This window comes from Callithrix jacchus, chromosome 11 (genome assembly GCF_049354715.1).
Source record: "Callithrix jacchus isolate 240 chromosome 11, calJac240_pri, whole genome shotgun sequence".
NCBI classification, from domain to species: domain Eukaryota; kingdom Metazoa; phylum Chordata; class Mammalia; order Primates; family Cebidae; genus Callithrix; species Callithrix jacchus.
The window spans coordinates 122,935,516-122,948,099 of NC_133512.1; the positions used below are offsets into that span (position 1 = coordinate 122,935,516).

Genomic DNA, 12,584 nt, shown 5'->3' on the forward strand with positions numbered 1-12,584 from the left:
TTTGTTTGTTTTGAGAAGTTTTGCTCTTGTTGCCCAGGCTGGAGTGCAATGATACAATTTTGGCTCACTGCAACCTCCACCTCCCAGGTTCAAGTGCTTCTCCTGCCTCAACCTCCTGAGTAGCTGGAATTACAGGTGCCCACCATGCTCGGCTAATTTTTGTATTTTTAGTAGAAAAGGGGTTTCACCATGTTGACCATGCTGGTCTCGAACTCCTGACATCAGGTGATCCACCTGCCTCAGCCTCCCAAAGTTCTGGGATTAAAACATGAACCACCATACCCGGCCAGCACTCTTGATTATTACTTCTTTTTGTCCCCTTAGGTAAATCTTATTAAACTGGGGTGCTATTGTCTGAATGTTTGTGTGTCCCCCAAATTCAGATGTTGAAACCTAATCATCAATGGGATGTTCATAGGTAGTGGCAGCTGTAGAAGGGGATTAGGTCATGAGGGCAGAGCCCTTGTGAATGGGGTAAGTGCCCTTAGTTCTTATGGACATCCTATAATGTACCTACACGAACCTAGATAAGATAATCTACTATGTACCTAGGCCATAGGGTATAGCCTATTGCTCCTAGGCCACGAACATGTACAGCAGGTTACTGTACTAAGAGGCCTCAGAGAGCTTTCTCTGTACTGTGGCCATGGGAGGACACAGAGAGAATCAGAATCCGAAAGCAGCGCCTCACCAGACACCGAATTGGCTGCACCTTGATGTTGAACTTTCTAACTTCTAGAGCTGTGAGAAATATTTATGGTATTTTGTTATAGTAGCCCAAAAAGGCCTTCTGGATTTTTTTATCTGTTATATTTTTATTGAATGTTTATACCTTTTTCTTAAATATTTAAAATAAGGAGATATAAAAAATGAAGAAATTCACATTTAGAAATAAAACATTTCCTACATGGTGGATGTGTCCTGGGCACTCCTCCCTAATATAATACCAACTCTTCTTAACCATAACCAACAGAGAGAACCAATATCCTGAATTTGGTATTTAACATATTATTCTGCACATTTCTTATTTTTTAACTGACCTTTTTTCTCATCCTTATTGAGGTGTAGTTGGCAATATAAATGTTACATACTTACAGCATACAATGTGATGTTTTGTTACATGTATACATTGTGAAATGATTATCACAATTCATTGGCATCCATCATCGCACATAGTTACCATTATAATGAGAACTTTATCTACTGTCCTATCAAATTTCAAGGATTCAAATGCAGTATTATTAACTAAAGTCACATTGCTGTATGTTAGATTCCCAGAACTCATTCATCTTGTGTAACTGAACTATATACCCGTTGACCAACATACTTCCATTTCCCTTACCCTGCTAACCCCTGCTTTCCACTATTCTACTCTCCACTATTCTACTCTCTGCTTCAAATACTTTGTACTTTCAAAACATTCCACATATAAATAAGGTAATGCAATACAGTCATGCATCACTTAACAACAGAGATACAGTCTGAAAAATACATCATCAGAAAATTTTGTTCTTGTGAACATCATAGAATACACTTACACGAACCTAGAGAGATAACCTACTACATACCTACTCTGTACAGTATAGCTATTGCTCCTAGGCTACAAACCTGTACAGCAGGTTATTGTACTAAATACTGTAGGCAATTGTAACACAATGGTAAGTATCTATGCATCTAAAATAAACGTTAGCTTTTGTAGCTTTTTTACTCTATAAACTTTCTTTTGTAACTTTTAGTTTTTTTGGAATAACAACTAGCTCAAAACATGAACACATTATTATATAACTTAAATGTTAAGCAGCTTAATAAAACAATTGTATTAAAATATTTTCTTTCTTTACATCCTTGTTCTATAAGGTTTACTTTGTTTTTAAGTGGAAATCTCCTTGTTTCCATTTTCTAAAGTTTTTCATTAAAAACTAAGACAAATATATATCATAACCTAGGCCTACACAGGGTCAGGATCATCAATATTGCCGTCTTCCACCTCTACATATTGTTTCACTGGAATGTCTTCAGAGATGGTAACACTCATAGAGTTATCATCTCCTATGATGACAATGTCCTCTACTGGATTACCTGCTGGAAAACCTGCTGAGGCTGTTTAAGAATTAACTTTTTTTAATAAATAAAAGTACAGCCTAAAATTACAATAAACAATATAGTGCAGTCATTATAGAAATCCATAACAAAGCAGTTTATTATCATTATAAAGTATTATGTACTGTACATAATTGTACATGCTATACTTTTATATAATTGGCAATGCAGTGGGTTTGTTTACAAAAGCATCACCATAAATATGTGAGTAACGTATTGTGCTAGGAAATTATAATGACTATAACATCTCTAGACAATAGGAATTTTTCAGCTTCACTGTAATCTTATGGAACCTGTATTAGTTCATTTTTATACTGCTCTAAAGAACTGCCAAAGACTGCATAATTTATAAAGGCAAGAGGTTTAACTGACTTACAGTTCCACATAGCTGGGGTGGCCTCAGAAAACTAACAATCATGGAAGAAGGAGAAGGAGAAGCAAACACCTTCTTCTCAAGTGAAGGGAGAAAGAGCCCTTCATAAATCATCAGACTGCATGAGAATTCACTCATTATCATGCGAACAGCATGGGGGAAACTGCCACAAAGACTGCAATATCAGCAATATCTTCCCCTGACCCCTCATAAATCTGTTTCTTCATATTTCAAAACCAATCATACCTTCTAACAGTCCCCTAAAGTCTTAATTCCAGCATTACCCAAAAGTCCAAGTCTAAAGTTTCATCTGAGACAAGGCAAGTTCCTTCCACCTGAGCCTGTAAAATCAAAACCAAGTTAGTTACTTTTTAGTTACAATGGAGGTACAGGTAGTGGGTAAATATACCTGTTCCAAATAAGGGAAACTGATGAAAATGAAGGGCACCATGCAAGCCTGAAATCCAGTGGAGTAGTCAAATCTTAAAGTTCTTAAATCTCCTTTAACTCCTTGTCTCATATCCAGGTAATGCTGATGCAAAAGGTGGGCTCCCATGGCCTTGTGCAGCTCCACCCATGTGGCTTTGCAGGGTACAGACCCCATCCCAGCTGCTTTCATGGGCTGGCATTGAGTGTGGTTTTTCCAGGCACACAGTACAAGTCATCAGTTGATCTACCATTCTGGGGTCTGGAGGAGAGTGGCTCTCTTCTCACAACTCCAGTATGCAGTGCTCCAGTGAAGACACTGTGTGGGGTGTCCAAACCCACATTTCCCTTCTGCACTGCCCTAGGAGAGGTTCTCCATGGGGGCTCCACCCCTGAGCAAACTTCTGCCTGGACATCCAGGCATTTCCATACATCCTCTGAAATCTAGGTGGAGGTTCCCAAACCTCAGTTCTTGACTTCTGTGCACCCACAGGCTGAACACCACATGGAAGCTGTCAAGTCTTGTGGGTTGCACCCTCGGAAGCAAAGACTTGAGCTATATATTGGGCCCTTTTTGCCATGCCTAGGACACAAGGACACCAAGTTCTAAGGCTGCACAAAGCAGCAAGGTCTAGGGCCCAGCCCATGAAACCATTTCTTTCCTTCTAAGCCTCTGGGCCTGTGATAGAAGGGGCTGCCCTGAATACCTCTAACATACCCTGGATTCACTTTCCCATTGTCTTGGCTTAACATTTGGCTCTTTGTTACTTATGCAAATTTCTGCAGGTGGCTTGAATTTCTCCTCAGAAAATGGTACTGTCTTCTCATTCTCTGTGCCTGGTAAAGTTTTAAAACTTACTCTTTCTTAGATGCTTTCATGGTTCATTAGTGACTCTCCTACACTGTTGATGAAAACAGCTTTAATAATCCCCTCAGCCTGACTTAGACAGGTTTCTTTCTTACCTCCTTTTTCTTAGAGAATTTACTTTAGGAAACTTACCACTATAAATTCTTTCTACGTCTTTAAGATGTAAACCTTCTCCCAGAAATGTAATAATTAAAGAAAAAAATTTAGCACTCCTATCTCCCAGTCTCTGTGGGAGGGTAGGAGCTTAATTTCAATAAGCACTGACTGACAAACACAAATGACCTAATCAAACTCACCAACTTCCCCCTATCGCTCCAGTACTTTTTCACTAGCTCACCCCATGCTTGAAACACCTCTTTGTTTTCTTAGCTGAATTATCCTTTATTGCAATAGTTTTGATCCCTTTTGCAATAGTCTTAAATAAAATCTTCTTGCCCGTTTTAGAAAGCATCAGTGCTATTTTTCTTTTACACTATGAATATCTCAACTGTAGTTTCTGGGGCTAGAATGAATGAGTTTTTAATCTGGTTCATATCTTATGGCTCCTTCATCAGCCCTTAGGTGTCTCAGGGATATGGATTTGCTGATCTAGAGACAACATTAAATGGGATAAAGATTCCCCAGACCAGTGCACTGGTTCTGAAATGAAGGTCATGGTACAACCTTCTTAAAGCACAGAGGCAGTGCTAAGAAACTCACTGAAGATGGGCTTGTGCTGACATTGTGTTATGACAACAATGACACTTTTTACCTCAAAAAATCCAGCTGAGGGAATTTTAAACTTGGAATTTTGAGCATTATACCTCCTGCCTTGCAACTCCTTAGTTTTTAGAGAGCCTTGGCTTTATAAGAGCTGATAAAGCAGCATGAGTCCATCCCTTTAAATTGGTAAGACAATCTAAGGCTGTCCTAGTAAAAGAGGCTCACAATACTGATAAAGATCTATTTTTTTCTAGTCTAATATTCATGCTCTAGAAAATCCCGTTTAAGTGGTCCTATAATGCATTTGTCAGAATCTTCTTCCTCTCATTGTGGCTCAGGTAGACCAATTTGGATTGCAGGGAGCCAGTCTGACACTGCAGGTATGCAATCTAAAGAAATGCTGAAACAGCTAATGAAATGTATCCCATCCAGAGTCCTTTATGGGAAACAAAAGAGCAAAGGCAGATTACATGGAAGTGTCTCATTCAAAGCACAAAAAAGAGTGAGGCCATAAGTTATAAACACAATTTAAACTCTAAAACTCAGACATGGAAAAGCTTAAAGCAGTTAATGATTGAGGTTCAAAGGAGGAGAGAAAGTATCAGCAGATATTCCCCTTTAAGATGACCGCATGTATGTAGAAGACTCATTTAATTGAAATAAATAAAGCCACTATTTGTTAAATTTCTAATGTTCACCTTTCTAAAATTAAAGAAAAAAGCAGAATAAACAGAAGCTATTAGGTACTAGCTACAGTGCACTGCAAATAAATCCATGCTGCAGCAAAGAAGTCGACAGAGTTTATTAATTCCAGTTAAAGGTAGAGCCATTCAAACAACATTGTACCTGATAATCCAAAAAAATCCCAGGTTAACCACATATTATGTCATTCAAATATCATACAAGATGAAAATAAAAATTTTTGTTTGATAGATTTCTCGAAGGTGTTATCTCAGTAAATGTACCTACTTTTTTAAGTAATTTGCAGTGACCAAGTTATTGCACAAATCTGACAATTTACTTCTGACATCAGCAGCTTTATCCACACGTCTAGGGTTGAAAACAATATCTGGTCAAGCTAAATTGGCTCATTTTAACTGCAATTTTTTTTTTTGAATTGAGACAATTTGAACAACTATGTTCAATTGAAAACAGCCTACAGAGTTGACTGAACTGTCATTGAAATCTTTTATAAAATGTTTTTTTCTGTCCAAAAGAAAATCCCTACTTTGAAACATTTAGTTATTGACACAGAATGTACTGCTATTTCCTGGGGACTTTTGAAAGACAAAACTTTTTTATCCAAAACTTACCAAATACCTCACGTTCTTTATGATTGTTTGTATTCTTTATCCTCAACTTGTTAACTAACTGAAAATATATTTTGAAAATTTACTTTTACTTTTGTAGTGCTTGAAACTACATTATTTGACTTCTATGTAATGTTATTTACAGTTAAGAGAATATTATAAAATGAAATTCATAAATTTTAGCACAATGTAATAATTTCAAAAATTAATATATTAAAGAAATGTCTTAATGTCATGCATATACATTTAATTCATGTTTTATTAATTACTTTTAATCTCACTTTTCAATTTTTAATAATTTTATATTTGCAACTTGTTGTAAAAGTACTATAACATATTATATATTCCCTTTGTCCAATTTCCCAGTTGCTAGCTATTTACATGACATAATGAAATTATCAAAATCTTTTGTCACCCGAAGACAATTGTTGTCTTGTTTTAATCCTTTTCAAAAGGTGGTTTATAATCAGTTACAGGACTCTGATGGGTACTCTAAAATGCAAGTCTCTGATAACTTTGAAAATTGTGCCATTGGCTGGGCATGGTGGCTCTTGCCTGTAATCCCAGCACTTTGGGAGGCCAATCACTTTGGTGGGCAGATCACTTGAGGCCAGGAGTTTGAGATCAGCCTGGCCAGCACAATGAAACACATCTCCACTAAAAATTTAAAAATTAGCTGGGCATGGTGGCATGCACCTATAATCCCAGTTACTCAGGAGGCTGAGGCAGGAGAATTGCTTGAATCCAGGAAGCAGAGGTTGCAATGAACCGATATTACACCCTTGCACACTCCAGCCTGGGCAACCAGAGCAAAATGATGTCTCAAAAAAAAAAAAGAAAAGAAAAGAAAAATCTGTGCCATTGAAATAGAAAAGAAAACACAAATAAACTTTCAAGATTCTCACAGAAACTTAATACATTCATAAGGAATGTGGCTCAATATCAGGCAAAATAAGAGTTAATAGCATGGACTAAACTAATAAAAAACCAAAACAATCATTTTATGACTTTTTAGACTTTTTGCTTAAAAAAGTCATAAAAACTTTTTTGCTGATCCTTTTTGTTTTGCTTTTCAGAAGAAAGCATTTCCTTTGAAAAGTATTTATTGCTTTTAACAACTGAATAAACCATAATACTGTAGACAAAAAAAATCAAGAAACTCTGATAAATACAATACTATTATGTAATCTACAGACATTATTTCCATTTTCTTAATGTAGGTCATTTAAATTTTCCGGATTTTTTACTATAAAACACAATGCATTTTGAAGCCATGTGTTTTTAGTTTCCTTTAACTAGAACAAGTTAGTTCCTTAGTCTTTGTCTTTCATGACTTTGAAACTTTTGAAAAGTCCTGGTTTTTTTTTTTTTATGTCACTCAGTTTGAATTGTTCTGATGTTCTCTTTGATTTGCTTCGCTTCTTTCGGAGACAGGGTCTCACTCCAACTGGAGTGCAGTAGCTCACTGCAACCTCGAACTCCTGGGCTCAAGAAATCCTCCCACCTCAGCCTCCCATAGCACATACCACCACCCAGCCCCAGATGTTTCCTGAGTAATGAATTTGGGTTTTACATTTTTGGCATGAATATCCCAGAAGTGATGCTTTTTTCTCATTGCATTCCTTAAGAGGTATATGTTGTTGGTTTCTCCCATTGCTGATGATGATAACTCTGATGACTTGGTTAAATGGTGGCTGCTAGGTTTCTTCACTGTAAAGTTATATTTTCCTTTGTAATTGAGAAGTCTATTGTGGACCATTTAGAGCATATAAATATCCCATTTCTCACAGGCCTTTTTGCCTGCTAATTTTGACATCTGTTTATGATTCCTGCTTGGATCAGTTATTACTGTGGTGTTACTAATGGCAATTTTCCATTTTCATTATATTTATTTATTAGCTGGAATTTTACCAGAAGATATAGTTTTCTGTCTTCCTTCCTGTTTTGAGAGCCCCCAGCTAAATTCAGGCTCCAGTATTAGACTGGTCAGCAACTCTGCCCCAACAGGAAATGAAGGGAAACTGGACGTGAGTGTTTACTGCATGCCTTTCACCAGATACTTACTTTTTTTTTAACCTGGCAAATGGCCTAATGCCTACTTGTCTGACCCACAACCAGGGGCTCCCTCGTATAGGAGACTTGTTTATACTGGCAGATGCTCTGTGGCTCTTTTCTGACCAGTGTTTAGTTTATGGCCCCCCTGACCAATGCCCTGGCACTGGGAACCCGATTTTGTGTTTTCCCAGCTTCCGTACAAAATCCAGCTTACTGTAGCTCCTGATTCTTGACATAAAATGCACAAATTCAATACACTATTACAATAGGAAATAAGTGCAAAGACTTTTACTTACAAATTCTGACCAAGGAGAGTAGAGTGGGTTGGGTGGGCACTCTTTCATCCCCAGGTCACACAAGGCAGGCATGAAGAGCTATGAGGAGAGAGAAGACGGCATTAGCAACCAGTAGTATATAGAAATGAATAATGTTTAGGTTGCTTTAGTTTTTGGGTAAATGCCTGAGGAGTCTATTTAAAGAAGCAGTGGGGGCCAGGCACAGTGGCTCATGCCTGTAGTCCCAGCACTTTGGGAGGCTGAGGCAGACAGATCGTGAGGTCAGGAGATTGAGACCATCCTGGCCAACATGGTGAAGCCCCATCTCTACTGAAAATACAAAAATCAGCTGGGCCTGGTGGCACGAGCCTGTAGTTCTAGCTACTCAGGAGGCTGAGGCAGGAGAATCACTTGAACCCAGGAGGCAGAAGTTGCAATGAGCCAAGATCATGCCACTGCACTCCAGCCTGGTGACAGATGGAGACTCTGTCTCAAAAAAAAAAAAAAAAAAAAAGAAGAAGCAGTGAGAAAGAAGGAGCCCTGAGGCAGGAGAAATGCTACAAGTTCTCATCTCTAGCCACCAGTCTAAGCCATTTGGATGTGGTGTAAAACTGGAAACCATGTAAGAGTAACTGAGCTCTGCTTCAGGCATGAGAGAGTTAAAGTATTCAAAAAGGATACCAAGGCAACACAAAATTAAAAGAATTCACTCTATTTATATATTTATGTTGGCAGGGACTTGTGCAATCTTATTATTCAATAAGTTATAATCCATTACTATAATAATTTTGTAGCTCAAATTGTACCAGATTTAGCCATCTGGTATACCAATGAGTTTCTGTTATTTTTGAGCATCTTACTTTGAGTAAAACAGAGTTAATATGGCAGACTAGAGGCTGCTATATACAAGAAGGCCCATTTACATGGTTGGACCTTGTGTAGCATCTGGAAACCTGGATTTCTGGTGCATTCTCAGTATTTCCTGATAAAAAGGGATTGCTGAGCCTAAACTTTTTGTGTAAAAAAAAAAACAAAAAAACTGTGTTTTATGTCAAGCATTTTATTTCCTTCTGGTGTCTGGAATTGTGGTACAAGAGAGGCATAGGATTCTGAAATGACCAAACCTCAAAACAAGCCTGGACATCAAGTCTCTAATGAGCTTCCTTGGTAGACAATGTTTCCCATGTGCTGTCACAATTTGATGCTGAGAAAGGTAAACTCATCCTGAGTAATTCTACTGGAAGAAGTCTCTTGGAAATTTGCACATCTGTTCCTCTGAACTTCACCCCATGCCCTTTTCCTTTTGCCGATTTTGTTTCCTCTATTTTGGCTGCAATAACATGAGTATGACTATATACTGATTCTGTGGATCTTCCAAGCATAATTTGCTTGGGGGTGACCAAAGTTGGGGGTGACCTTGAGACCCCAGGCACAATGCCCCATACCCAGAATCAACTACTTTTCCAAAAAGCTCTGGTTGCTTTGGAAAATGGTATTCCAAATCCGTATCTGGGCACTAGTATGTTCATTAGTACTGAGGTGTCATTGCTTTTGGATCTTTCAGGGACAAAGGGAGGAAATAAAGATATGGCCTTGCTTTCATACTGATACCTCCAATTCCAGTCCAACACCACAAAGTTTATTCCGCCCTAACTCTTTTATGTATATTAGAGTTCTCCAGAGAGAAATAACTAATAGAAAATAGATTAGATAGATAGATTGATGAGATAGACAGATAGATTGATAGAGATAGAGAGATAAGTGAGAGGGGACTTATTAAGGGAATCAGCTCACATGATTATGGAGGCCAAGAAGTCCTCCAGTAGGCTTTCTGCAAGCTGGAGACCCAGGGAAAATGGTGACTGTGTCAGTTCAAGTCCAGAAGCTTCAGAACCAGGGAAGCCAATGGTGTGACTACCATTTTTATGCTGCAGTTTGAGAACCTGAAGAATCTGCTATTGCAAGTCTCAGAATCCAAAGGCCAGAGAACCTGGAGTCTGGTGTCTTAAAACAGAAGAAGTGTGTCCCAACTCCAAAAGAGAGGAAGCAAATTCATCTTTTCTCCACCTCCACAATCAACTGGATGGTGCTTGTCCACACCAAGCGTCGATTTTCCCCACTCAGTTCACCCACTCGCAGGCTAACCTCCTGCAGATCACTCTCACAGAAATAATGCTTTACCAGCTACTTAGGTATCCCTTAATCCAGTCAAGCTGACATCTAAAATTAACCATCATACTTATTTATAACTCCTTCCTTTAACAGGGAGATACCTGGCTCTCATCCACAATACTTTTATTTATTCAATGGTAAACAATTTATAGTGAAAAACAAACACCATAAATAAGGTATGATGTCTATAATTATTTTTGCCTTTAGGCTTAGAGCATATCTTTGGAAAACTATTTACACAGTGTTTACATTGTACAAGGTATTATGAGTAATGCTGAGATCATTTAAAGTACACAGGAGAATGTGTGTACATTACAAGGAAATGCTATGTAATTTTATATAAGTAACTTAAATATCCTCGGATTTTGGTATCTGAGGGTGGATCCTTGAACTAATACTGAATGGATACCAAGGGAGTACTGTGTGTATAATGTACAGAAATGTATACTCAGAGAAGTATCACTTCTGTCCATCCCAACTGTCCATTCTCTCCCCGCATATCAACCCCCACCATAAGTAACCAATCTCAATTTGTTGTTTGCCCTACGTATGTTTTGTGCTTTTGCAAAAATGAGAAGATATATGTATGTTTTCTCATTTCTCCTTATTTCTAACATAAAGGGTACCATATTTTAAACTAAACTAAATTTGGGCTGAGGCCGTCTCTGTATTTTGAGTCCCTAGTAACAAATTACAATCTAGCTTAGCATGTAAACAAACTGAGCATAACCTACAAGAATATTTTGTAACAAACAGCTAGGTGTCAGTCCATTACAGCAGCTAACGTTCTGCCAATCACGTGCTGCCAGCTGATAAGACTATGTTCAAACAAGGCAAATGCAGAGCTGTTATCAGTCGAGCTATTTCTATACCTCACATCCATTTTCTGTCTATAAATACTGTCTGGCCACACTGCTGAGTGGAGATCTCTGAAACTCTTCTCTTTCTGGTTCTAAGAGCTGCCTAATTCACAAATCACTCTGTATTAGTTCATTCTCACAGTGCTATAAGAAAATACCAAAGACTGGATAATTTATAAAGGAAAGAGATTTAATTGACTCATAGTTCCACATGGCTGGGGAGACCACAGGAAACTACAATCATGGCAGAAGAGGGAGCAGGGCCAGCTTCCATGGCAACAGGCAAGAAAGAGAGAGTGTAAGAGAAGGGAAACCTGCCTTATAAAACCATCAGATCTCTTAAGAACTCACTTACTATTATGAGAACAGCATGGGGAAACCGCCCCCATAATCTAATTACTTCCCACCAGGTCTCTCCCTAAGCACCTGGGGATTACAATTTAAGATGAGATTCGGGCGGGCACACAAAACCTAACCACTCTTTGCTCAAATAATTTGTGTTTAATTTAACTTATCAAAAGTTTTTCTTTTAGCATGTACTATAGATGATTTCTTCACACTTTTACACTTAAATATACCCTGGAATTTATCCAGTATCACTCCACAGAGGTCTTCTTCCAGCTGCACCCTCATTCAACCATTCTCCTTTGTTGGGTAATTGCAGACAATACTGCAATTAATAAACTTGTGCATATATATTTTATTAATGTTAGAAATATACATTTAGAGTAATTCCCAGAAATGGACTTCTTCAGTCAAAAAGTTAAGTCTGCAAGCAGTTTTGTAAGATGTTGCCAAATTTCCCTCCTGGCGACTGTGCCAGTTTGCAGTCCCAAAAGCAATATATGTCCTGGTTCCCAACGCCCTGACCAACTAAATGTGCTGTCACATTTTTAAGAATTTTTTTTTTTTTTTACCAAACTAACAAGGAGAAATCATACCTTAATGTAATTCTAATTTGCATTCCTCAAATAAGTCATGTTAAACATATTTTCTTATGTTTAAGAACCACTGTTCTGTCTTTTGTAATGTCTACACATGTAAATTTTCCAATTTTCTATTGGATGTATAATCTTTTATCCTAAATTTGTATGAGTTTTTAACATAGTAGAGATATTCATCTCTTACCTATAATTTACATTCTTTGCATACAAATAATTTTAATTAATGTAGTCAAAGTTATCAATTTATTTATTGTATCTGGATTTTGCATATAGTTTAAAAGCCTTTCTCTACACCTTAAAAAGTGGAATGTACACGTTTTCTTCTATTACTTATATAGTTTCAGTATTTTTTAACATTCACATCTTTGATTCATTTGTAGTTTATTCTTATGTATAGTATAAGTTATATATGTAATTTTATTTTTTTACAAATGGTTATTCAGTTGTCTCAATATAATTTACCATAGTCCATCTTTCCTCCAGTGACTCATTATCACTT

General features: G+C 37.5%; 1 protein-coding gene across 12 annotated transcripts in view; it reads right to left on the minus strand.

Moving 5' to 3' along the window:
- LOC144578460 (uncharacterized) overlaps nt 1-12,584 on the minus strand; it is a 389,210-nt gene that overhangs the window by 320,295 nt on the left and 56,331 nt on the right. For 6 of the 12 annotated variants that reach the window (XR_013524293.1, XR_013524292.1, XR_013524291.1 and 3 more), the window contains exon 7: nt 8,131-8,208. Coding sequence is in view for 4 of the 12 variants with exons in the window: in XM_078343871.1 (XP_078199997.1) it covers nt 8,131-8,208 (78 nt within the window). In the remaining 8 variants the exon portion in view is untranslated. Of the gene's footprint in view, nt 1-2,719; nt 2,815-2,882; nt 4,906-5,438; nt 5,520-8,130; nt 8,209-12,584 lie in introns of all 12 variants that reach the window. The other 6 variants (XM_078343868.1, XM_078343870.1, XM_078343869.1 and 3 more) reach the window with 4 other exon arrangements.